This window comes from Aythya fuligula, chromosome 3, assembly GCF_009819795.1.
Source record: "Aythya fuligula isolate bAytFul2 chromosome 3, bAytFul2.pri, whole genome shotgun sequence".
NCBI lineage: Eukaryota > Metazoa > Chordata > Aves > Anseriformes > Anatidae > Aythya > Aythya fuligula.
Window position 1 is genome coordinate 97921558 of NC_045561.1, and position 24923 is coordinate 97946480.

Consider the following 24923-nt stretch of genomic DNA (forward strand, 5'->3'; position numbering starts at 1 on the left):
AAAAGGTCAAGAATAACCTCCCACTTGTGGCTATTGAAGCCATTTGCTCTGTGTTATTTTTATGGGCTACTTGTGAAGCTAGAAGGAAGGTGTGAAAGCGGGGAAGTTCTTTGTGCTCCTCACTGCCAGCAAAACACACATCAAGACCATAACACACTTCTGTACCCCTACAGCTGCACGAGCTCCCAGAGTGGCACTGCCAGAGTGAAATGATTTGAGCAGTTTCCTTAAAGGCTAAGTTGAATATCTGCACCATTAATAAGTCCATATATTGTTTTCAGGAAAAGTCACCAGCCTATCCAATGACAAAACTATCAGAGTTGCTGGAAACTTTGCTGATATTTTATTTTATGCAATTTGCATATTGTTATTAAGGAATTAAAAAGCTTACAATGCAAGTCATACTGTTGAGAAGTAAAGAATCAGAGACAACTAATTCAGTTGACCTCCAATGCACAAAAATAAATTGTGTGTAAGAAGTCAACATCTTATGAAAAACACGCATGCTAAGGGTAATTAGATTCCAGACAAGCTTAAACAATTGATTTGCATTCTCACCCACACCTTAGGGTTTATTGACAATACAATATTGCCTAAATTAAAAGAACAGAAGAAGGATAATAAGGAGGCAGATCAAAAAAAAAAATTTTTTTTTGAATTGCTGTCAGTGCAGACCTGTTACCTTTCCAGGGCAATGCAGGAGAGTTGCTCCCTCCTAAAGGCAGTGCTCCAGAGGGTGAATGCTGCTTGATCAGCCTCTCAGCATCCAGGATGAAATATGTATCACGGACACCTTAAATGACCACAAGCAACTGGTGTCCAACAATAAATCTGTGTTCCTTAGTTTTATGCTTTCCTTTCTTAACTCTGCAATTTCATTAACAAGACTTAACCTTTACATTTGCTAGAATAAAACTTGTTGTTGCAAATCTAAGCTCAGTGTATCAGGCAGATCTAATAGGCTCTTCTTTCCTCTGACATAAATGTGCTTTTTAAAGACAATACTCAAGATGGGGGATATAAGATTAAGAGTGGTGGAAGGACTCTGGGTGGAGAGGGAGCAGCTATGAAGGATGATGGGGAGCTACAGATAGAGCTCTGGTGTATGGTCCTCCTCGAATTATTTGTGCATATATAAAATCTGCGTTTCTAAATTACTGATTTTGCCTTCTTGGAATTATGCATATATTTGACTGTATTTTTGACCTGTTTCATTACCATCGATTTATCTACTTTGTCACACACAGCACTAACAAGTTTGAATGAAGACAACAGGCACTCCCCATATAAAATAAAAGCCACCTTCTGTGGTATACCTGACACATTTACCAGCAGATACATATTACCACATACACACACCACATTTACTACCAGAAGTGGAAAGAAAACCTTTTTAGCTGGTAAGAATATATGGTTATGAAACCACAAAATAAATCAGAGGGCTAAGGGCCAATGCCATACTGGAAGCTATTTGTTGTTCATTTTTCTGAACTGGCAAGGACAGAGAAATGTGAAAACACGGCAGGAAAATGCATAGCAACTTCTGTGCACAAAGCAAGTAGTTAAGGAATCACAGTGAGAAATGGGTAAGAACAAAGTGAGAGCTGTGCTCTCCATACTGTTGTGTGCGTGTGTTCTTTATGCACATTTGTAGCAGCACTGATTGAGAAATCTAGCTGCAGCGATTCCCTGCCTCTCATTACAACTGAGTGTGTGCTAAGTGAATAAACTGCTGCTTGACATTTCCTAAAAAAAAAAAAAAATGTAATAGGAACAGTACTTTGCTTTAATGAATCATTTTGGCCCCTACAGCAGAAAGTAGCTGTGATGAACTATAATCTCTTTCGGGAAGCATAATTCTATAATGGAGATATATATGGGCTGAGATATGAGAAGTTGTAGTCTCAGGCAGGCCTGCTCTAAAGGAGATTCTGAATCATCCGTGCCCACTTCTACTTATATTTGATCATAGCTGTTGACATACTGTATCTGCCATGCATAGATGTATTTCTCTACGAGAGGTAAGAAAGCCATATGGTTCGTGGATGACTATGAATTTTCGCGAAGCAAACTCATCTACATTTAATTCCTTTCTGTAGTTAGCCAAACAAAACTACCCATTTAGCAAACAGACTACTGTGGACTCAGGTGGGACGTTTTGGTCCTTACAACAGAGTTTTAAGAACTGAAAATCTCTCTTAAATACAGTCATAACTGATGAGCTCTCACTTTCTGCATTAGTGGTCACCCCCTTTACCACGTGTGGTTAGATAAACTAATTCTCTGCGGTGATGAACTGAGGCATCTAACAGGAATTGTCTTGTTCACGCAGTAGAACTGAAGCAGCTGTTTTCGTTTGACTGATGCAGTTTGAAAGGGCCCCCTGATGGTACACCTTTGAAAAAACAAGGGTTTATTTCAACGTTCTTTTTATTACCAAAACTACTCATAGGATTATCATCGCTACGCAGGGAAATTGCTTTGACTACGTGTAATTGCAAGCAGGGAAAAAAGTTCCCGCCTAGGAAAGGCAGGTGTAAAATAATGTCTGACCACCTTTGCTAAGGTACACAAAAACTATCCCAATAATTATTCAAATTTCTGTAGTTTAGCCAGATAAAGCTCTCAATCAAGATGAAATGTAGTTGTTAAGGCTGTCTGTGCATATTTCCTATCAGAGCATCCGCTGTCAGACAAAAACCTACTGTACCCTTGGCTAGGAGGCTCAAGGGAGCTGCAGCAGCCACGCTGCAGGTGGGATGCTCCGTGGTGCACAGGCACAGCGGGACAGGAACACATTTCCCCCTAGAGATATCACACCTGCTCACTTATATTAAAGCAACTTGCTTGATACTTATCAGAAAGAATTATTAGTTAGTTGTAACAAACTTCATCCTGCTCGATTTCTGCCTCGACTCGGCAGCCTGCGGGAGCTTGGCACGGCCAACAACCTCAGCTCTAGCTGCTGTGGGACATTTCCCTGCACTTCGGGACACCCCGCTGCCGTTCAGTCCCTAGGAGCATCACCACCACCGTGGGGTTTTGCCACCTGCATGGCCAGCACAGGCTCTCCTCAGCCCCTCCGTGGAGCCATCCATCGTACAATTTGCCTCTAAGCGCACCCTTCGTTTGTGGCAGAGATCTCAGGCAATTTCAGGGGGGCTGCAAATTCTAGAAAGGCGAGGAGGAGGGACGCCCGGCTTTGCCCTGAGGGCAGGCAGGTATACGTGCAACTAGATGCCAACAGCACCGTGCGGTGCTAAAACGAAAAGCTGGCAGTAATCTACAACAGAATCAAGGAAGGTATTTGACAGTCCTAGTTTTTACTTCACGTTGAACCGAACGAGGGCATAATAAATGCGTTCCCCAACTTAGGAATATTGTGTCAGACCACTACAGCGCTCAGAATTAAATCCCCAACACACAACAGCCCTGCAATTCACGAGAGTGTTAAATACAACCCGAGTATACAATACAATGTAATTTAACCACACGCCGGGTGTTTCGAAAGCATATAAAAACGATTGGGGAAGGGGGGAAACGGGGACACGCCACGCAGCCTTTCGGATACCGAGGATAAAACCTGCTCAGCCCTACAAGCAGCGGCGTGGAGCACAGCGAAAACTTGCGGTGCCGAGAGGAGAGGCTCCGCCGAAAGCAGCCGGCGACGGCTTTTGGAGCCCGAAGTGCCGGGCTGAAACTTTTCCTCGTCCCGCTTTCCCTGCTCTGCCGGGGGCACCGCGGGGGTGGGCTGAAACCCCCTCCCGGCCGGGGTGAGGGGCTCCGTGATGGAAACTGGGGGAGGTTTTGGGGAGCAGCGAGTGGGAAAGGATGGGGAGCATCGCCGCGGGGCTCGGGGCATTGCTGGGGAAAGGTTTGGGGATAGTGCTCGGGAGGGATTTGGGAGCACTGATGGGGAAAGGTTTGGGAGCATCACCCGGGAGAGATTTGGGAGCAGCACCCGGGAAGGGTCTGGGAGCATCACCGGGAGGGATTTGGGAGCATCACCTAAGAAAGGTTTAGGAACATCACTCCGGGAAGGTTTGGGAGCATCACCCGGGGAAGGTTTGGGATTTGGGAGCACCGCCCCGCTCCGCACACTCCTGCCCTCTCCCCACGACCCTCCGCCAGCCCCCCCTCCCCAGCGCGCCCCCCCCGTGTGATTTGGGGGTGCTCCGCGGCCGTGAGCCCCCGGCACCGACCCCCCCACACACCCCTCCGCGTCCCCCCAAATTGCAGCGGCGCTGCCCTGGCGGCACCGTGCCCTCGCCCCTCGCCCCCCGACCCCCTCAGCCCCCCGCTGTCCCCGTACCTTTCTCAGCGCTGACATTCTAGTGCATTATTACCGGGGCAGGGGCGGGCTGGGCGCGGGGCTGCCGCCTCGGTGCGGGTGCGGGTGCAGGAGGAGGAGGAGGCGGTGGAGGAGGAGGAGGAGGAGGAGGCGGTGGAGGAGGAGGAGGAGGAGGAGGAGGAGCAGCGCCGCGCACCCAGCAGCGCCCCGCCGGGCCCCCCCCTCCTCTCCCCTCCCCGTGCGCGCCCCCGCGGCCGAGTGCGCGCGGCCGCGCGCCCCCTGCCGGAGCCCGCGGAGGGGGGTGGGGGGAGGAGGGCCCGCCCCCCGCCCCGCCGACAGCCAATAGAAAGGCGCGAAGCGGCTGATGGACGGGCCGGGGCGGGGCGCGGGAGGGCGGGAGGGCGGGGCCGCCGGCGGAGCGGAGGGGCCATGGCCCTGGGCTGGAGGGAAGGTGAGGCGGCAGCGGGGCGCGTCATGGCGGCCGGTAACGGCCCGCAACGGTCGCGGGGTGGCGGTTAGCGGCCGGGGGCTCCCCACAGAGGAGCCGTCCCCGCTCCGCCTCGCCCTGCCGGCGGGTTTGGGGGGCTGGGAGAGGGGAAGGAGCGCGGTAGGGTCCGTGCTGTGAGCTCCGGGGCTCGGCACCGCCGCCCTTTGTTGTTATTTTATGTTGTTTCTGTTAATTTGGATAAGCTCGGCTCGCCCCCGGGCTGCTGCCGCGGCTCCCCCGGGAGCGCTGAGGGAGCAAAACGGAGCGGCCCGAGCCCGGCTGCAGCCCGCTCGGTGCCTGCTTGTGCCCTGCGGGGCTCAGCGCCTCCCGTCCCCTGTGCGAGGGGGGAGATGGGGGGCTCGGGGCCGCCCTGTGCCCTCAGGGGGGCTCTGGAGGAGCTGCAGAGCCGGAGAAGCGATCGCTGCTTTGGGTACGGGTGGTGGTGGGTGGGGTAACCCTGCCTGGTGTCCGTCTGTCTGTCTGTCCGGCGCTGCTGGCCGGTGGGAGGGAGCGAGTTGGGAAGAGTGAGCGTGTAAGTAAACGTGGGACTTAGGGCTGAGAGCAAGGAAAGCAAATGCCACAGGGCTCCGGCTTCTTAAAGGTTAAATAAAGAGCTGCTTGTTTCGCTAAGGCGGGTGAGAAAGCTAAACCGATCGTGCTGAGCGACTGCCTTTAAAGTTAGGAAGTGCTCCTGTCCTCTGCAGCCCCTCTAAAGGATGGTGGTTTGAGATTGGGAATAAAATACAGCAAGCAGTAGGAGACGGATGGGATGCCGTGTGGTCGCCTGGGGTGAAACGACAAAGTTGGCAGTCTGCAACTTTATCTGCACAGGCTCGGCAGCTGATAGCATGTATGGGAACTGGTGACTTGCTATTCTGTAAAACTGTATGCCTTTAAAGGGAAAAAGTGTCTCGGAAAAGAGCTGGAAAAGGTTTATTTGCATCTCCTTAAGATCTCTTTTGGTCCTGTGTATACAGATTCTGTGTTGTTTTTTTTTTTTTTTTTGTTTTGTTTTTTTGTCTGTATTACAAATGAACACTTGAAGACAGAATGGAAGGGGTGGTCAACAGCTTGTGGTACTAATTGTGGTACCAGGTTGTGGTACTAATTGTCACTGAAGAGAATCCTCGTTACTTACAGATACCTACACTGCTGGCATACTAAGTAAGATATACTTATTATTGACTTTGCCAGCACTGGATTGGACAGGCCTAACAGAGAAAGTCAAATGCTTTTGAGTTTTGTATGTGTCTTTTAGTTGTCTTTCAGTCACATATACCAATGATACATAGCAGGCCTAGATGAACCAGCATTTCTTATTGTATGCATTATTGACAAAATGATTATCCTCACTGCACTGACAAATTTGGAGTTCGTAGCTGTTAAACGTCATCAGCTGCTTCTTCAAAGCCACATTCATTGTTCTTGAAAGTTTGTGTGGTTCCAAAGTTATGCTGTCATACAGGCTTACGGAGTGCCCTTCCAGCTGCTGATGGGTAGGCTTAAGGTATGGGTGTAGGTGTCCTACAGATCACTGACCTTCACTGCTAAGAAGTGTTAGAAAACTTACCATGCTGTAGGAAGTGATGCTACAGAAGGCTTCCTGTCTGAGGTTTGGGTGATTAAAAGAACAACAACACTAACAAAATACTTTTGAGCAGTGAGAACAGTGCTTTGAGGAGTGGCATCTCAGTCTTTTTGAGATGAGTCTTAAGTTTGGGGCAGGAAGCTCGTACTTTTATAGGGATTGAAATGAGATGGAGAGGTGTTTCTTTGGTTTGTAATGGTGTGGGTTTTTTTTTTCCAGTTTTGTGGGTGTGGTTTATTTTTTATTTTTATTTTTTTGGCTTACTCTTTTGAAATAATATTTTGGAGCATTTCTTCAATACTTTGCAGAATGGTCCATGAGAGAGACATGTATCTGTGTGAAGATGCTAGGGTACTTTTTTGGGGATCGGGTGTATGTACTTGTGTTATTTGGTAAAAGTGGGGAAAGGGTGTCATTTCTGGGCTTGGTGTTTTTATTTATTTATTTTTTTTTTTTTAACAATCAGTATGTGATGGCTTTTGATTCCACAAATCTAGCTTTTAAGCTGTTAATTAGTAGTTTCCAACTGTCTAGAAAGATTGTCTATGGAATATCTTGGAGCAATCCTCAGAAAGTCACTAGCTTGTCATTTTCAGTAGGCAGTGTATGATTTCTCATTTTTCTGGTCGTGTTTGGTGCAAAAGGTTGAAATCAATGTGTCTAGAAATGTGCACTTCTATTGAGGGTTGCTTAATGGCTTATATTAAAGTACCCTTTGTAACTAACAAGAAAAGAAAAATCCTCTTTCATTGAATCTTCCAGCACTTGGTAATGATGGGCTATTTAATAAGATATTGATTTGTTATATGTATGTGGGGACATTTGCAGAAATTGTTGGTTTTTCTGTTGCAATCAAATAGTCACAGCAAGAAGGGGTATATTTACTCCCTGAAGACAGTGATGTGAACATGCAGTTGTACTTAGATTGTATATAAGGGTTTATGCCCAGTGATACTACCCCGATAGTTTTGTGGTTGTTCTGTAAATACTTGTATTTTGGGCGTCTAGTTTCCTACAAGCAGGAAGAGCAAGCTTGCTTTAAAATTTCCATATTTTTTCTTCCTTTTCAGCAATCTGAACTCTGAATTGTGTTTTTTCACTAGTTTTCAGCTATTCTTACAGCAGTGCTTCAGGCCATTATTGTACAGCTGGCCTGTTTTCCATGTTACCTGCAGCATCTACTGTAGGATTACTTGGCGATGCCAAAGGCGTTTCTGTATTAGAACGGAACAAGGAACTGACAAGATTTAGTAAAAACTTACTGTACTTGCTCAGAAGGAAAAGGCTGCTGCTTTAACTTCAACCAGCATTTGTGTGCTACAGTGTGCTTGCTTCAGGCCTTGTGTTCTTTGCATCCCTAAAGCAGGGTAAGAGTTCTTCAGTTGCAATGGTCTAGCTGAAGTAAGGTTTAAACTTCCTGACATTTAGAAAGCTTAAATCATTGTTGGTAGAGCTGGTTTTGGTGGCCAGTGTTGTTGAAATGCACAATTTGGGTGATTGATGTTTTCTTCACCTTCTCATGCCCTTCCCCGCTTGCCATCTACTTCTTGAGAAGAGAGGGTAAGAAGAGTTTCCTACTGCCAGGATTTATGCTTGGCCCAACTTTGAATAGCAAGAGTTATTATCATTTTTACTCAGCAAAATTGAGCTTCTTTCTTAAGAATGGATGTGAGGTGTTTTATCTGTTCTGAGTGAGGTCTGTTTGGTTGTGCAGTGTGAGCAATGTATTGTGAAAGACACCTGGAAGCACGGATAGCATGCACAGACTGATACCATGGTGAGGATGCTTCGTTTTCCCAGGACTGTAGTAAGAAGACCCAGCGTAACAAGGCTTCACCACGAGGCACAGGGGGTTCTTACGAACAGCTGAAACAAAATCCTGATGTTCTCATTGTGATAGCTGCGTGTCTGATTATCTGCATCCCGTGTCATGTCAAGTTTATTAGATGTCTGGGAGCCTGCGGTCGCGACTGAGGTGGCCTACTGAGAGATCTCTAAAGCCTTTGTTGAGACAGGATGGCACGATCTATTAGTCAGATCCGTATTGAACTACACAGTCGTGTAGAACTTGCTGACAGGTACAACACCAGGCGTACTGATGTGAAGCTGCGATGTGACACGGGGATCGTGCTTAGTGAAGCTGCATCAGTTTCATCTTAGCTAAGAAGAGAAAATAAATGTCTGCTTTCTGTAGTGAATATCTTACTGTTTTGTATCTGCAATTGCTGTAAACTGTGTTGGTCTGGATGCCCAGAGGTCAATCTCTGGTAAATCACTTGCCTGTTGTGACTTACTGATTAATTTAGCTGAATATAAAAGTTCAGGGTATGCAGTCATTTATATATTTTTTCCATTCTTTCTCCTCAAATGACTTGTGTTAAGCCGTATACTTAAATAAGTTGCTCTCATTCAAGAGTTGCCTCAAAGAAAGGGAGAATGATAAATTACTGAAGTTTCGGGTAGCAGTGATTTTTCCATGTCTGATAAAACACAGTGCTAAGTGAGAAGATAAATTGAGACACTTTTTTATGGACTGCTATATTACAGCACAAAGCTGGAAGTTCTTTAAACTATGTAGTTATTGAACTGTAGTAAAGAATAGGACAAGTAAAATCTAGGCAATTAGTATCTGGTTTTAATGTCTAATGGGACATGGAACGCTAATGGACGTTGTTTCGGAGAGAATAACAACTGAGGTCTTGAGACAAACCTTAAGATGGTGAAATTAGTATTACACAGCAGATTAAAAATGACAACATATGAGCTTCTCATGCAGCTCCCCATGGCGTTATGGTTAACAACAGTGCTGAGATGCAGGCAGCTGACATCTAGCAGCCCAAGCACAGAATTCACATGACCTTGAATGCAAATAAATTCTGTTTGATACCCAAGCAATGGGTCCTCTTTTTCCACTTAAATTAATAGCTTTTTTAAGAGTAAAGTTACCTGCTATATGGAATGTCAGTGAGATAAATTGTAAAACTGGAGGAGAGGAAAGTTCCCACCTTGTGTGGACATGCAGCCAAAAAGTGTACATTTTTCCCTTTAAGCTGTCATTCATGGTTTTTCTGGGTAATAGAACTGTAAGATTATACTTGGAGAGGTGATTAAGCAGTACAAAAAACTTAAGTGAAGTATTTAGTGCCTCCACTTCTTGAAGGGCCTCCAAGGTCTTTTGGGATAAGTTATATGTATTCAGACACAAGTTGGTCTCAGTGTGGGTAAGTGTGTAAAATTATTTCTTCCAGTCCTTCAGCCGAGATGGCCTTAGTGTTCTTTCTGGCCTTAAGGTACCAAGTGAATTCAACGCTGAAACATGAAGCTGAAAAATTATTTGGCAAATTCATCAAGAAAGAATTTCAGCAAGTAAATGCTTTTAAGAAACAAGGGCTTTCTGGGGTTAAAAAGAGAGAATTAATATGTAGAGCTATTGATTTGTAGATGTAGTTAAGTCTAGAACTTGTAGTTACGGCTAGAACTTGTCTGCAGACACACGTTTCACTTAATCCAGAGCTCTGGTCTCTGCTGTTTCCAGCAGTGGTTCTGGTGTCTTAGAGATCTCAGCTGTCCCCTCTTTGATCCGCATTTGAGGTTTTGGCTATAGAAAGAAGGATGATTTGGGGTTTTGTTTTTGTCTGGAAGCAATGCGTATCTGACTAGCCTTGTATTATGAGGCTCAGGTCAAGGTTAACAAATCTAATTCTCAGATGTGCGTGTATTGATTTCCAGAAGGCTCTGGCCAACCTGATCTAGTGGAGCAGGTTGCCCAGAGAAGCTGTGGATGCCCCATCCCTGGAAGTATTCAAGGCCAGGCTGGATGGGGCTTTGGGCAACCTAGGAGGTGTCCCTGCTCATGGCAGGGGGTTGGAACGGGGTGATCCTTAAGGTCCCTTCCAACCCAAGCTCTTCTATGGCTCTGTGATAAAGGGGTTTGTACTCAGTACAGCTTCGTTTGTACCCAGTGGTACCAGTGGCTGGCCTGATGAATTTTGGATGCCCAGTGGCTGGCCTGATGAATTGCTGTCTGGTATACACAGCAGCTCTCCGGAGGGGTGTCTGATGTGCAATCTGAGCATGATGCCTTGCACGTGTCTATCGCTCAGTGGTGTAACTGCAAACTGAATTTTGCTCCTGGCGTCTGCAGTGTGAACTAGGTGCTACTTCTCTTTTTGAGACGTGCAGATTCTTGGGTCATGGCTCTGTGTGTCAGGCCAAAACAATACAAGGTTCATCAGCTTGGCCAGCTGAGCAGCTCCTTCAGAAATAATCCAGAAGACCTAAAACATGAAATTCTGTCTTGCGTGATTGAAGGGGAAGTAAGCTTTGTAGAAAACTGCTTAAGGGGATGGAGAACAGCTGCTAGATGGAAGTACTCATCAGTTTCCCACCTGCTAGCTGGTAAAAATGTCAGTCTAGCTAATGTTTTCTGTACGCAGGGGTCTCTTAAAACACTTTTACACCCTGAGTCTTGCTGAAATCCAAGTATGTTAACTTTTTTTTGTTCCTTCTCCATGTGGTGTCCTTGAGTGTCACTGCTCAAGAGCTGACTATCTAGCTGTGGTTAGGAGGAGCTGAGTATCCACATAATGGGATTGTTGAACTTGGCTGGACAAGGCCCTAAGCATGCTGCCCCAGCTCACCCTGGTTTGAGCATTGGGGCTAGGCTGGATGGTGTCTGGAGGTCTCTTCCATTCTGTAAAGTGACTGGCTCATCACAGCCTTCATAGGCGTACATAACAAAAGAGACTTCAAGGATTTAAATTTTCTTGCATATCGGAGAGTAATTGTGTGCTGATTGTTCGGATGAACTGTACATTTTAATGAAGCCTTGTCCATAGTTCTGTGTGTGCATTATCATTGCCAGCTCTTCTGATCCTCTTCTGACCTGCTGCACTCCTGTCTTCTCAGCATCAGCAGAAATAATGTGTTGAAACATCTTCCACGTAGCTGGCTTCAGGAGAAATTCCTGGTTCCCTAGTTGCACAGCACTCCTGTCTGTAGGAGAGAGAAAGATCAAGTAGGTCAAGTTGCAAGCCTCTCGGAGCTCTGTGTTCAGCACTCCCGATGCCGTTTATTTTATTCGTGCTGCCCAACTTGCATTTGAGTAGGCAGCAGGCAACCAACTGAGGCACGCGGCGGGGGTGCTTACAGTATACGTGGCAGGTAGCCAGAAGTACACGGCGAGCATTCTCCACAGAAATGCTTTTTGAGGACAGCGTCCTCCTACACTCAGCCGGACAGGAATGCTTCTGCTGTTGATCAGAACTCTGTTTGTTTAGCTATTCATCCTGCTTTTGTTACAGTCTGTAGTGTTAACTGAGTCTTCAGTCATGCTGTCAGCTCCGGGGGAGCCGTCATAAATCTGCAGCGCTGCTCCTGTCTTGGCACTTGTGGGCAGTTTGCACGTGTGTGTAAAGCAAGGAACTTCATGGTGTCGGTTCAATACTCAAATAGTGAACAATGCATTATTTGAAGGAAGGCTTTTCAGTCTTAACTGGTGAAAAGTTCCTGGAAGTTCACTATTTGTACCTGTACCCAGTACATATTCAGTGCTCTATTTCTTGGAGTTCTTGTTTTGCTTCTGTTATGTCGAACTGCAGACACCTGGTGCTCTTTTTTTTTAGTTGTCTGATGTCAAGAATTAGCTATGGAAAGGGTTTAGTACCTGTTTTAAGCTCTCCTGAAAATACTGGCAGCTTTTCATCACCAAGGAATTCCTGGAAAGATGCATCTTCAGGTGTTGCTTCAGCTTCATTATGCAGTAGGAAAATCCAGTGCTTTAAGGTACAGGCTGGGTGTTCTGGTAGCATTGCCTAGCTTTGTCTGGAAAGAAAATAAATCTATTTCACTTCAGAAGTCTAAATAGAAATCCAGTTCAGAAGACAGTATTAGAGAATGTATGTGTTTGTTTGTTTGTTTGTTTTTTTAATATATATTTGTAGGTCTATCAGAATTGAAGTTTTCTACTGAAATACACCAACTGTTATTTTAATTTTGTGACTGCAGCTCTAAATCAAATACACAAGGCCCCATTGGTTTTTGTTTGTTTCCTTTGAAGCCTTGTACTTCACTGTAAAATGACTTCTGAACTTCCCTCACAGCTTTATTACTAGCCTGTGTTTAAATACAGTTATACTTGGAGCAGGAACGCAGTGACTGTCTTCCACGGTTGGCTTCTTAACACTGGTATCTGCCACTACCATAAGCCAAGTTGTGCTTCCTGTTCTTTAAGTAGAAAACTTGATGTGGGATTTCTGTAAAGAAATAAGGCAAAATCTAACCCTAATGTTTTAAGTGTTGTGTATGTGCATTTCTACGTACTGCTCTTAAATGTGACTGTGCCTTAGGTGTTGTTGGTGGGCCCTACATGCAAGCCAAATTTAGGATCTTGGTTACTGTATGAAGATCATTGTGGTTTTTACTCTTTACAAAAATAAAAGCCGTGTAGTGGGTAAAACTCAACGTACTTAAGAATGTCTGCCTTGTACACTGGTAGTGGGTCTGTGAAATTCAGCCTAGCTACTGCTGTTTGTGTTGTGTCTCCTTTTTGCTGGTTCTAACATCAGAGACCTGTTCTAGATTCTTGCTGGTCTAAATCTATCAGGTAGCAGATATAATGAATTCAGAAGCAGTTTTTTGTAATAGCTCCACCATTACGTTTGGAAAATTTTGCTTTCCCTAGTGAGCCTCATAACCATTTTTTTTTTTCTTTTTCCTTGTAACAAATACAGGACCCAGTGCAATCACATAAACTTGAGCTTTGACTTGTTGTGGGTTTTTTTGCATGTCAGTAACTGTGTTCTTCATAGATCACTCCAGGGTTCCTACAAGGTTAAACTCAATCTTCAGGAGTCAGGTCTAGCTTTTTTGTTAAAAACAGCACAGTACAAGTTAGTTCAATGGAAGAGACTTTCCTAAAGGCTCTGTTCTGACCTGTTAGTTCTCGAGTTTTCTTTAATAAACTTCTAGATGCTCATCAATGCATTTAGTTTGGCAACTCTTACTCACTACTAGTTTCTAGTATTATGACATGGTCGAATGCAACCTTATCCATGAGCTATGTAACACTTCTCACCATTTCATCCTTAAAGTTTTTTTGGCATTTGTTTGCTTATATTAAACAGCCAAAGTTTCTCCTTATTCTTCTGTGTCTTGTTGGTTATTGTAGAAGCTTTGCTGTCTGCTCTGATTGGAGTTCAGTAGCTAGCTGTGTGCAGCAGACTTACAGCCATGTAGTGTTTCCAGCAAGGTCTTCCTAGATTCGTATTTTAATGCTGTACATTTTCCTGTCCCAGATTAAAAAATATTTTGCCCGGCGGAGTCTTGGATCAAACTGTCATCGTACATGATTTTAATCACGGTAGTGGCTGGGTCTCTCCCATGATTGATAGTACACGCAGGTTTTCTTCTGTAGTCATTTGCAGTTTATTAATCTCCACTTAGGAATTTTTGCTTGTCTTCCTAAGCATGGACAGCACCCCACACCAACAGAAAATATAGTCCTTAAGGCTTCATTTTTCTCTTTTATCTTTGTAACCTTGTTAACACAGGGAGTGTCGGTCTAGCTTAGTCCTTCTATGCAGGAAAGGTGCAGAGACTCTCTTCAAACCCTTAGAATTCGGTCCGGATCCTTCTGTTAACATTATTACTGTGCAGTGCCGCCTCTTCACTATATCTGTAATATTGTGAAGTTTCCCTTTTGCAGGGTTGAACTGTGTGTTCAGTCCATTTGACAACCTTGGCACAACATGCACAGTAGTGGCACCACCACCACGTGCACCTGTGAGCACGTGCAGTATGAGGTCTGGCAGCTCCAGGTAGATTTGAAATGCAAAGTCATTTTTAGCTGATGGTTATAGAAAGAGTAATGCTGTCCTTGTCTGCAGTATCTCAGTTTCGACAGCATACACTGAAGCATTTTAAAAATAATATTACCTGTTATCACAGCTGAAGTCCCATCACCTTCCGAGAAGGGAAAGAGCACAAAAAATGTGGTTAAAAACTTCCAGTTCTGTGTTGTGAAGACATCGAACAGACAAGTCTTCCCACATGCTATACTGAATTAAAATTATAGCTCTGCTGTGATAACCCAGAACCCCAAAATGTGGGGGTTCCCGGGCCATGTTCATCTAAGCCAGAGCCTTAGAGCTTTCTCCTGTTGTCACTGTGTGGCCAGGTATTCAGAACCATGTCCCCCGTTACTAATGTATGGCTGTGGGGAAATTTTTCCACACATTGCAGAATATATTCCCTATAAAACTCAGAAAGCATCTTACTGTTTGCATCCTACTGGAAATTAGAGCTGTCCAGATACAGTATGTGACATTCAGTAATGTCCTCCTCCAAAACTTAGAAAGCATGAAACCCTCTGATGCCTTGCACATCATCATGGTACGTAAGCGTGGCAACTTGTTGTTGTTAGACTCCAAATACCTCATTCTTCATCTTCCTGTATTTTATAGTCAGCTCATGAGGTGTTCTAAAACCACATCTCCAAATTGCTTGTGATTGTTCAGAAGTAAGTCTGCTACCAAGGGTTGAAATGCATTCCTGGATTGGTCTCTTGAAAGAGCACGTAGATCTGCAGTTCCTCCCTCTGTTATATTGACCGGAAAACAACCCCATAAATATCTGCACGTGCTTAGCTGTGCTCCTGGCATGCTGAGAGCAAGTATTATTCCATTTTGGAGCTCTGCTAAGTTAGATATATCTCTGGTTGCAGATGTTTTTCCTCGAATTTTCTTAAATTGCCTATCTCCCTTTAAGAGGTACTTATTTTTTAAGAGTCTGAGCAGTTCTTACCAGGTTGACAGATCTTTGATGCTGCTTAATACCAAAAACTCCAGGTTAAGAAGGGTTTTGAATGGGGGAGAAAAGCTTTGTAGCATCAGGCAAGAACAGCCTCCTGTGGTTAAGCCAACACTCATTGATATCACAGGATTTTATTTATTTATTTAGTAATTGCAGCAATAAAACCCTGAGGAAAGGGTATCCTCTATCAGCTGAAAAATGTTTTTGGTAGCTTAGCTCTGAGATGCAAACAAGCAAAGCAGATTGCTTCTTTGGAACATGTAAAACTGTTAAGCATGGCAGGATAGGTATTCCTCAGAGCCTAATTTCCTTGCTCATTGATACCCAGGACAAACTTGATCAAAAAGGCTTGGACCACAGGCAGGTTTTTTTGTTTTTCCCAGGCAAGAATATATTTAGGATTCCAAATATCTCAGAATAATTTAGTCTTTTTTTTTTTTTTTTTTTTTTTCTAGCTACTCTAGTGATACTACCTTTTTATTTTCCTGAGGAAGGCGTACTGCTGGGGTGCGTTCCTTCCTGCTGCATTCAAATGGCCCTGGAGGTGCTCAAGGCCAGGCTAGATGGGTCTTGGAGCAACCTGGTCTGGTGGGAGGTGTCCCTGTCCATGGCAGGGGGCTGGAACTGGGTGGTGTTGAAGGTCCCTTCCAACCCAACCCGTTCTGTGTCTGGTCCCAGACAGGGAACTTGTCATGCCCTATGTGTTGCTGCTGCCCATTTCCATTCTGTTGTGGTTATAGGGATTTATCATTCCCCTGATGAGGTGCCTCTCAGTACTGCAAAGCTGCTGCCAGGTGTGAAAACGCTGCAAACAGCTCCCCCACTTTGCACCCAGCTGCTTCTTCCTGTGCTTGTGCTCAAAGCCAGTGAGATTGGATGCTGCTTGTGTTGGCAGCTAAACCACATCTTTGCTGAAGTAAATCCATTGCTGTTAACCATCTAGGTAAATGTTTCACAAAAATTTCTCTAGCTTAGAAATAACGCTTCCATAATATTTGTACCCTCCAAAGGCAAGTGATGTTCAGCTTGCTTTCTCAGATACAGGTATTGCAGACAAGGAGAACCCATGAGAATAGGAACATCTTAAAACTGATCTCGTATTGCTTTCTGAAGCAATGCTAATGTGCGTTTTGAGTATAGGCATTTATTTTTAAAATGGAAGAAGGGGGTGTTTGAACGGATGACTAGAAAAATCCAATTTTAAGGTGGGGAGCATAACCTCCACTGAAGCTATCAGGAAGTTGGTTCTCTTCAGCAGATTTGGAGAAAATGTATTTCCATATATAGCTTTGTCAATATCTCAATGAGCATTTGCTTTGGGAGAACAGCTTCCTCAGTACAAGTGCCTGAATGTTAATTTGGTAACAGCACTTCTGAATTTCAGTAAAACGTTGCAGTGTTAGCTGTACTCAGGGAGAGGATCCCAAATAAACCTCTCGGATAACTTGATTTAAAGTCAGAGATCTGCAAAGACCAGTGAACTTTTTCTTACTGCACTGTTTATTTCTGTCTACTTTCTCTAACTTTCCTGTAAGGCCAGTATATGTGGGTTTTGTCTTTCTATCTATAGAACATCTAGGCAAGGAACCATTATTAAAAGAAAATACGTGTTCAATGCACATTCAGTTGTTGAAATCTCTCTTTCTGGGAGCAATAGTTTTAACTTAGTTTTAACACTAGTTTTAACACTTAGCTTGCAAAATTGATTGTGCTTTCTTGAAGGGGACATCACTGGTTGCTTGCCACAGCATTTTTCATGTCACTTTGTGATGGATAAGTGTAGAAAAAATGAATTCAGGCATCATAGGCAAAGCTTTCTGCACAAGTACCTCTTCAGGCTTAGCTCTTTTCTTAGGTCTTTTGATAAGATCAATGATATTATTCAAGAGGTGGAGTCCAAGCTAAGAGTTAGTGATGATGCATAAGCTAGTAGGAGCTTAAAAAGGTTGACCGATGTGTTCGGTCTGGAGGCACTGGAACAGGCTGCCCAGGGAGGTGGTGGAGTCACCATCCCTGGAGGTCTTCAAAAGACGTTTAGATGTACAGCTTAGGGATATGGTTTAGTGGGGACTGTTAGCGTTAGGTCAGAGGTTGGACTCGATGACCTTGAGGTCTCTTCCAACCTAGAAAATTCTGTGATTCTGTTCTCCCTAGTAGCTATTCATTTACATGACCATGGAAACATCACCAAGGTGCATGTGGGGAGATGGCAGGAAGATTAAACTTTTCTATCCAAGACTGGTGGTTCAAGGATGTCCCACCTTGGTGAAGCTGATTCCTTAGCTGTGGAGGAAAGCTATTCATTGAAGAGACTTATTTGACAATAGTACACATATCTGTAAGCTGCAATTTCCGTTCAGAATTACTCTAAGAATCTGCACCAAGTCACTTGTATGGTGTCTGTTAAACTTATGGAATCTTAATTCCAATTATATTTTCCTCCAAATCTCTCTTCCCTCCTCCTCACCTCTCCTCCATCCTGCAATATCTGGTTGACCATGTAGAATATGTGAAACTAAGGATGTTCTACAGTAGACAAATGTTTTTAGTGGTACTTCATAATTTTATAAAACATGTTTCAGTCACTTGAAGCAACATGCATGCATTCATGTAAAGGTGATGATTTTCTTGATGACTAGATTATTTACATATATTTCTTTTTTTTTTTTTTTACTCAAATGCAAGCATCGTTTGATTAAGTAGTAGCAGATTGCAGGTGTCATGAGAAGGTGGCCCATAAGAGGAAGAGGCGTATAAGAATACTGCTACTTCTGTGGAAATAATTGGGTTACCATGTGTTCTGCTACTGTCTAATTTTAGTTTTTTTCATGTGATTAAGCAGTTGTAGCTTACTGATTCTAATGAGTGATCCAATTGCAATACCTCTGACAGAAGAGACCTGCATTTCGAGCTGCCTTGTAACACTTGTGTAGGAAGATGCTTGTTTTTAAAAGAAATTTAAAAATTGTGTGTTTAGCCTGCAAATGTACCGTATTAATTTATTGCCAAAATCTAGTCAAATGTATGTCGTGTCACTAGTGAACTCTGGGGTTTTAAAGCTGGCTTATTCTCATGCAGTTTAGGACTTATATATTAATTTTGATTTTATTACATGGGAGAGATAGGGACTGCTGAAGACAGACTTGCATTGAATATGAGGAAAACTACTTTGTGTCAATTAGTTTTCTAATTTTTATTTTTTAATGTCTTCAACCATCTCTAAATTGATTTATCTGATTTTTTTAAAATCAGAATTATCTAATTTTATCTGATCTGAAAATCAAATTTATCTGATTTTTTTTCTATTTGAAAATGTTTTATTCCCACACAGTGTTCATAAGGAACGTACTGAAACGTCTCTATCCTGAAACTTCTTCATCTCTTGTGCATACTTCGAGTGGAGAAGAGGAGGTGGTTCTCAAAAATCCGGGCTCAAAATCCAGAGAGAAAGACTTGGAAAATGTTCAGACTCTGTCAGCAGGTGCTAGTACATCAAGTGATGCACCCAGCAAATCATTTCAAGGTGAGACTGCATGCTCTTTTTTTCTGATAATATGCTCTTAAATATAGTTCCTTTATTTGAGAACAGTGTAGTATCTACTTCTTTTTCATTCAGTTGATGCTAACAGACAAATCTGAATAAAAGTGCTAGCAGTACTTGATACCTAGAATACTTGCAGTCAGTGCATAAGTCCTCTGACAGATAAGAAATAGCCTTGGTGTATATGTGTGTATGCAGTGTCTAGCAGTAGCTAATATGAAGCTGGAGCCAGGAGTTGGACTTCTGATCCTAGTGGGTCCCTTCCAACTAGGGATATTCTGTGATTCTATAAATGTCTTTTATCTGTTTAACAGTGAGAAAATTAATTATACTGTTACAACTCTGCGCAAGTATTAGAGTTTGGAAGGATTAGATTGGGGGGAGTACAATGATCAGCACTAATTTCCTGTCCTTGTGTTGCAACAGAAACCCCAGGTGGTTGTAAATACTAGTTCAGGCAATACATCTGTGCCCTGCTAAAGAGTGTTATTTTCAGTGTGTATGTGTGCAATGAAAGTGATGTGAATATTTTGACAGGTAAGTAAAAAGTCTTTTTTCAAATGGGTTGTAAAACATGGGTGCTATTGCCAAAAGGTGACAGAGCTGTGAAATTAAGTAGCTGTGGGTATTGCTTGCGGGTGAAAGGCTCTGTGCTTACATGTAGAACAAGTGTGAATTGCTTTGTGTTGTAGCTCATCTAAAATCGAATTGTGCTGTAACTGAAAGAGGTCATTAAACTGTTTGACTTGAAATACAAAGGCACATTCCCTTAGAGTATAAAAAGCTTTCTCCAGGGATGGTGCTTAGCTAAACCTGTTACTTACAGACAGGGAAGAACTGATCACAGGTGTGGTGAGGGACAGAAGATCGAAGTCCTGAAAGAAATTAGTAAATTGGCTAGTCGAATTAGAACTGTGTACTACATGGGAACAGAGTTGTGTTCAGGGATCTTGGTAGAATCCAATGGAAGACTCGTCTGAATATACAAAGGACTAACTGCTCAACGTGCAAGGAACTAGTAATTGAAGAAAAGGAAAAGGCTGAGGTGCTTAGTGCCTCTTTTGCCTCAGGTTTTTACTGTTAAGATTTGTCCTCCAGTCTCCAAGGACCCTGAGCCTAATGATAAAGTCTATGGGAAAGAATCATTACCCAGAGTACATGATGATGATGGCTGCGGAGTACTCAAGCAAATTGCGTGTCAGTGGGACAAGATGGTGTGCATCCAGGGGATCTGGCTACTGGCTTGTGAAGCTGCTTTCAATCATCTTTGAAAACTCATGGTGGCTAGGAAAGACAAATATACTCGTCCTTCAAGAAAGGCAAGAAGGAGGATCTGGGAAACTGCAAACACAGTATAGGGTAAATCCTTCTGGAAGATATTTCCAAGCATGGGAATAACTAAAAGGAGACCAGGAGTGGTAAGCCTTGATTTAACAAAGGCAGGTTGTGCTTAATCAACCTGATTGCCTTCTATGATGGCACGATTGGCCTGAAGGCAAGAATAACGCTGTACATATTGTTTAATTTTTAGCATGTCCTGCAACGCAGCCTCCCCTAGTATTTTCGTCACCAGTGTGGTAAGATAGCAGCTAGGCAAATGAGTGATCAGATAGGTGGAGAGACTGCCAGTCTTAAAAGTTGGTGATCAGCCATACAGAGTTCAATAGATGTCTATGTGCTAGCATGTACCTCAGAGATTAATACTGGACTGCAAAGCCCTGTGTCCGGCACAGAATAACTTACGGTGCAGGCTGGGGATCAAAGCAGCTCTACCAAAAAGGACCTGGGGTGCTGGAGGACTCCCAGCGGGGTGAGTCAGCAAAGTGCATCCTTGCAACAAAGAAAGCTGACTACGTGTTGTGCTGTATTAGCAGTGTAGCCAGCAGGTCGGAGGAAGCAGTTGTACCTTTTGTGAGAAGATAGAGTAGCACCTTACTTTGGTGAGACCGTATTGGAGTGAGGCCATGCTGGAAGTGCTGTGACCAGTGGGCTCCTTAGTAGAAGGAAGGTGGTGACAAGCTAGAGAGAGTCTAGTGGTGGGCACCATGATGGTCAGCGAGCTGGATCTCCTTAGGTATGAGTAGAGACAGAGAACTGAGCTTCCTGAAGTTTGGAGACAATTAGGAGGAAGTATCCTTACTTCAGCTACCAGATGGGTGGAGGGAGGAAACAGAAGACTGAACTGTACAACAAACGCATTGTGGCAGGTGTGATTCCCCGGGGTGGGGAGGCAGGTAAAATACAGCCTTGAGGCTGATCAAGCATTGGAATGGGTTGCTTAGAAGAGGGTTCTGGTATCTCCATCCTTGGAGATATTAAAAATTGAGCAATGTACTGGAAAACTTGATCTAATTGAATCAGTCTTGAATGACTGATGACCTTTGTAAGTTCTTTCCAACAACCACTATTCTGTGCATCCATTGCCTTTTCGTGTTTTTTTCTTTTGGTTAAAAGAAAAAACAAAAAAAACACAAAGCAAACCCTCACCCCCTCTGCAATGAGGATGGCTAGTAATAGCCTGGCTACAGTGCTTTCTTACATCCCTTCATAATGGAATTTGCCTTTGAAGGTTTGTGTGGCTGTTGTCCTGTGTTGCATGTAGTGACAGAAGATTGCCTCTAAGTCTCTACTTGTTGTATTTCCATTTGTTTGCCCGTTTTGTTTTTCTACATCTGTACTTTTCTGAAGTTGATAATGATGTACAATTTTGAAGGGCTGATAAAGCATTAAACTTATGCTATAAAGTGATATTAAATAGCATTTGGAAAGAATTGTCTTCGGGAAACAGTTAACAGGCTGTTCATTTCCTATCATGAAGACACACTGAATTAGTGTAACTACAGGGTAACTTCTTATGCTGAAAAATGCCTTCATTTGTACTGAGTGCTTGGCGTTCCTTATAAATTATGGTCTGCCCAAATTCCAGCTGAAGTGGGAGGTGAGGAGAACTTAGTTGATGTATAACTCCTCTGTTCTTGTTAATTTTAATCATACTGTTTTAGGAACCAGGTATAAACACAGGCTTTTTATCCAAAATCTCAATGCAGGTAAAATGCAACTCATGGGAAAGAAGATGAAGCAAAAAAAGACCAATTCCATATCTCCTTATTTAGGATTTTCACAGTAAAGCAACAAGGCTGTCCTTTAAATTAGCAGCAAACTACCAGAGTTTATTTTCTGTTGGAGGCAAGTAAATGCTATGGTACTACAGAAGGGGTTCCGCCTTAATTGATGTTCTATAAATGTCTACTAAAAAACGAGAAAAGCTTTGGAGAAGGTTGTAGGGATAAACTCATAGGAAAAGAGAAATCGGTTACCCAGCTGTGAAGCCAGTAGATAACCATTCTTTTCTGTTTATGGCTTCATTCAAATTTAATAAGAGCTCTTGCATGAACAGTCATCTACATGTTGTGATTTTTATGGCATTGAACACTGAAAGTATATGTTTAGTGATAAGCTATAAGATTTGGAGCAATCGACTGTGTAGTCTTGGAAAAAAAAAGGCATAAAGGCATTGACCAATTTTTCTGATCTTATATTAAGTAACTTCTTTTTTAGTACAACAAGGGTTATGGGGTTAGATAGTTATTTAAAAGCTGGCTGTTTAAGGAGCAGTAGTCTTGAGTTTAAGATGGAGAATGGAAAATGAGAGGCATTTTTAGCATAGATATGAACTCCTTCCTAGTTTGAAAGTGATTGTCAGTCCTACAAAAATCTACTGAAAAAATAAATTTAGTGTCAGTAAGAAACTGGATTTCCATAAAAGGAACTTGACTTAAGGTCTAAGTATTTTCTAGCATTGAGTAACAGCTTTTGCTACAAAACTCATTACAATGTTTAGCTTACCTTTAACACCAACTTTCATATTGTGAAAATAGCGTTTCCAACATTGACAAGCTACCCCACACACACCTCCAGTTTTGTGTATTTATTAGAATGCTTACAGCAATGCTACAAATCTTGTATCTTGAAGTATAATAGGAAATATGTCCATAAAATTTTAAGGCTGTACTTCTGGATCCTGTAAATACTTGGATTTAAATGCGTCTTTTCAAATCAAGTAAGTTAAAGTTAAGATGCTTAAGTATTCAAAACACCAGAACCAGTGTTTATGGCTTGTTCTAATTTAATCTTGAAAGGTTAGTTTAGTATCAGAAATGGTTGTCCCGTAAAATTACACACACAGTTCGAGAACAGAAGCTTACAATAAGACCAAGAATAGTTGGAGATAAAATAAAAATTCTGAGGGATTCTGTCTTTTGTGACTTCAGACAGATCTTCTGATAGATATTTACATTTTCTTATGGATGGGGATAGTTCTGTTAGGGTTGGAGAAAATGTGTAGATGCCACTGTTCTTCTGAATCCCAACGAGGGAGGAGAGGGAGGATAATTGCTTATATCTCACTCTTAAAAAGATTTTTAAGTGACCTTAATCAATCTGTGGCCGAAATTTTTGTTCAGGAGTATACCTTCCTTTTGGATTCTAATTTTCCTAAATAGTTTTTTTCCCTATTCTGCCATAGTTTTCAGTAAGAAAATTAATTTAACAAAAAAGAAAAAAGGATTTTATCCCTAGGACAAATAAGTAAGACTTTCTAAACATTTCTTCCATTAAGGAACCTGATTTTTCTATTGCAAGAGTTATGGCTCTTAATTTCAAATGGCTCTTAAATTCATTAAATTTAAGTTATGGCTCTTAAATTCAAAAGGATTCCAAATAGAGGTTCTTCTTGCTTCAACATGAAATTTATAGAGGGTTTAGATAGCCTATTCTCTTACCTTAAACCTTTTAAAAACAAGGCATATATGTAATTAACCTGAGCATTGTTGAGTGCCAAAGTATTAAAGAGCAAATGGAAAATTGAAAGCTCCTACAAAGAAGGGGATTTAACTTTCTTTTCCATGACCTTGCAAACATGTTTTCAAGTGTAAATACCTAAAAACTTGCTGTATGGAAGGGAGGAAAAAAAAAGTGTCTGGCAAATGACTAAGGGAGCATTTCTAAGTATAAATTACTCGCTTAAATGTGGCCTTTGTCTGAATTTTGTATTTTGAGGATTGATTTTGTTTGTTTTCAACCCTTTTTAGGGCAGCATTTATGTGCAACAAGGATTAATTTCATGGCGGATATTTCTCTTGAGACCTGTAATTCTCTGATTTTACTTTTGTTGATACTTTAAAATCTTGCTAATTACTCATAAAACCTTTAATAGTGCATATTTAAAATAAACTTCCATGTATCTGGCTAGAGACTTGAGACTTGCTACCTTTAGAATTGAATTTTTAATGGCCTCCCTAATCCTGGGTCTTTTTCTTGGCCAGGATTATTAGCCATCTCTTAAAGGGCTTGGAATTTGCTGATTGATATTTAGCATTGTCCGTCCTTATAAAGCTTAAAATTTAAGAATTGAAGATGAATAATTGTATACAGGTGAATCTTTTCTAGAATGCATGCTTCACTTTTGTCTTTTTTCCCTACTTCGTTAAACAAAATTGAAATGCAGAGGGCCTAGACAGTGTGAGATCTTGTGGAGACATCCTGCCTGATGTTTTTTGTTTCCTCCTTTTGTTGAAGTGTTAATGAAGAAAAATGTGAAGATATTACTATTCCAAAGTTCAAAGTTTTAATTTTGGGAGGGTTGGGGGAGAATACTATGTTGTTCTACCAGAGTAGACAAAAATGCAGTTTAATTCATGTTTTCAAAATAAAAACATGAATCTTACCACCTGTGGAATATCCCAGCATTGCTGGGTTCCATGTATGGATTTCCTGTTAAAATTCAGTGCAGCTGTTAGACTTTTCTTTGTGTGGGTTGTCCACCCTACCTTTTCCATTACAGTTGTTAATGCTGTCAGTACACTGTGTTTCAGAAATCATCAGAGCTGCGATACATGGACTGTCTCCTTACTAGCCCTACTCCTGTCTTCCTGGAGCCATCATGTTATAGAAAACTTAGGTTAGTGACAGAAGCACCTAGAAGGCAACACTTGTCAAAGAAATATATATTATATATATGGTCAGTACTGGCTTTCAGTTGATCAAACTGCTGAAGTGCTTACGCTTAAGGACAGAAACTCTAGCAGCACACAATGCAGTGAGCAGCTTTAGGGACTGGTTCAGCAGTTCAGCATCACTTCAGCAGTTAATTGCTCTGAAAGGCTGTCTATTGTGAATAAGCTCAAGAGCAATGGAGATTATAATT

General features: G+C 42.5%; 2 protein-coding genes across 5 annotated transcripts in view; one reads left to right on the forward strand and one right to left on the reverse strand.

Moving 5' to 3' along the window:
- DLGAP2 (DLG associated protein 2) overlaps positions 1-4374 on the reverse strand; it is a 474554-nt gene extending 470180 nt beyond the window's left edge. For all 4 annotated transcript variants that reach the window (XM_032184999.1, XM_032184995.1, XM_032184994.1 and 1 more), the window contains exon 1: positions 4313-4374. In XM_032184999.1, the coding sequence (XP_032040890.1) occupies positions 4313-4330 (18 nt within the window). In that variant the 5' untranslated portion in view covers positions 4331-4374. The remainder of the gene's footprint in view (positions 1-4312) is intronic.
- Positions 4375-4705: 331 nt separating this feature from the next.
- ERICH1 (glutamate rich 1) overlaps positions 4706-24923 on the forward strand; it is a 98209-nt gene continuing 77991 nt past the window's right edge. The window contains exons 1-2 of the mRNA XM_032185265.1: positions 4706-4742; positions 18509-18700. Of these exons, the coding sequence (XP_032041156.1) occupies positions 4721-4742; positions 18509-18700 (214 nt within the window). The 5' untranslated portion in view covers positions 4706-4720. The remainder of the gene's footprint in view (positions 4743-18508; positions 18701-24923) is intronic.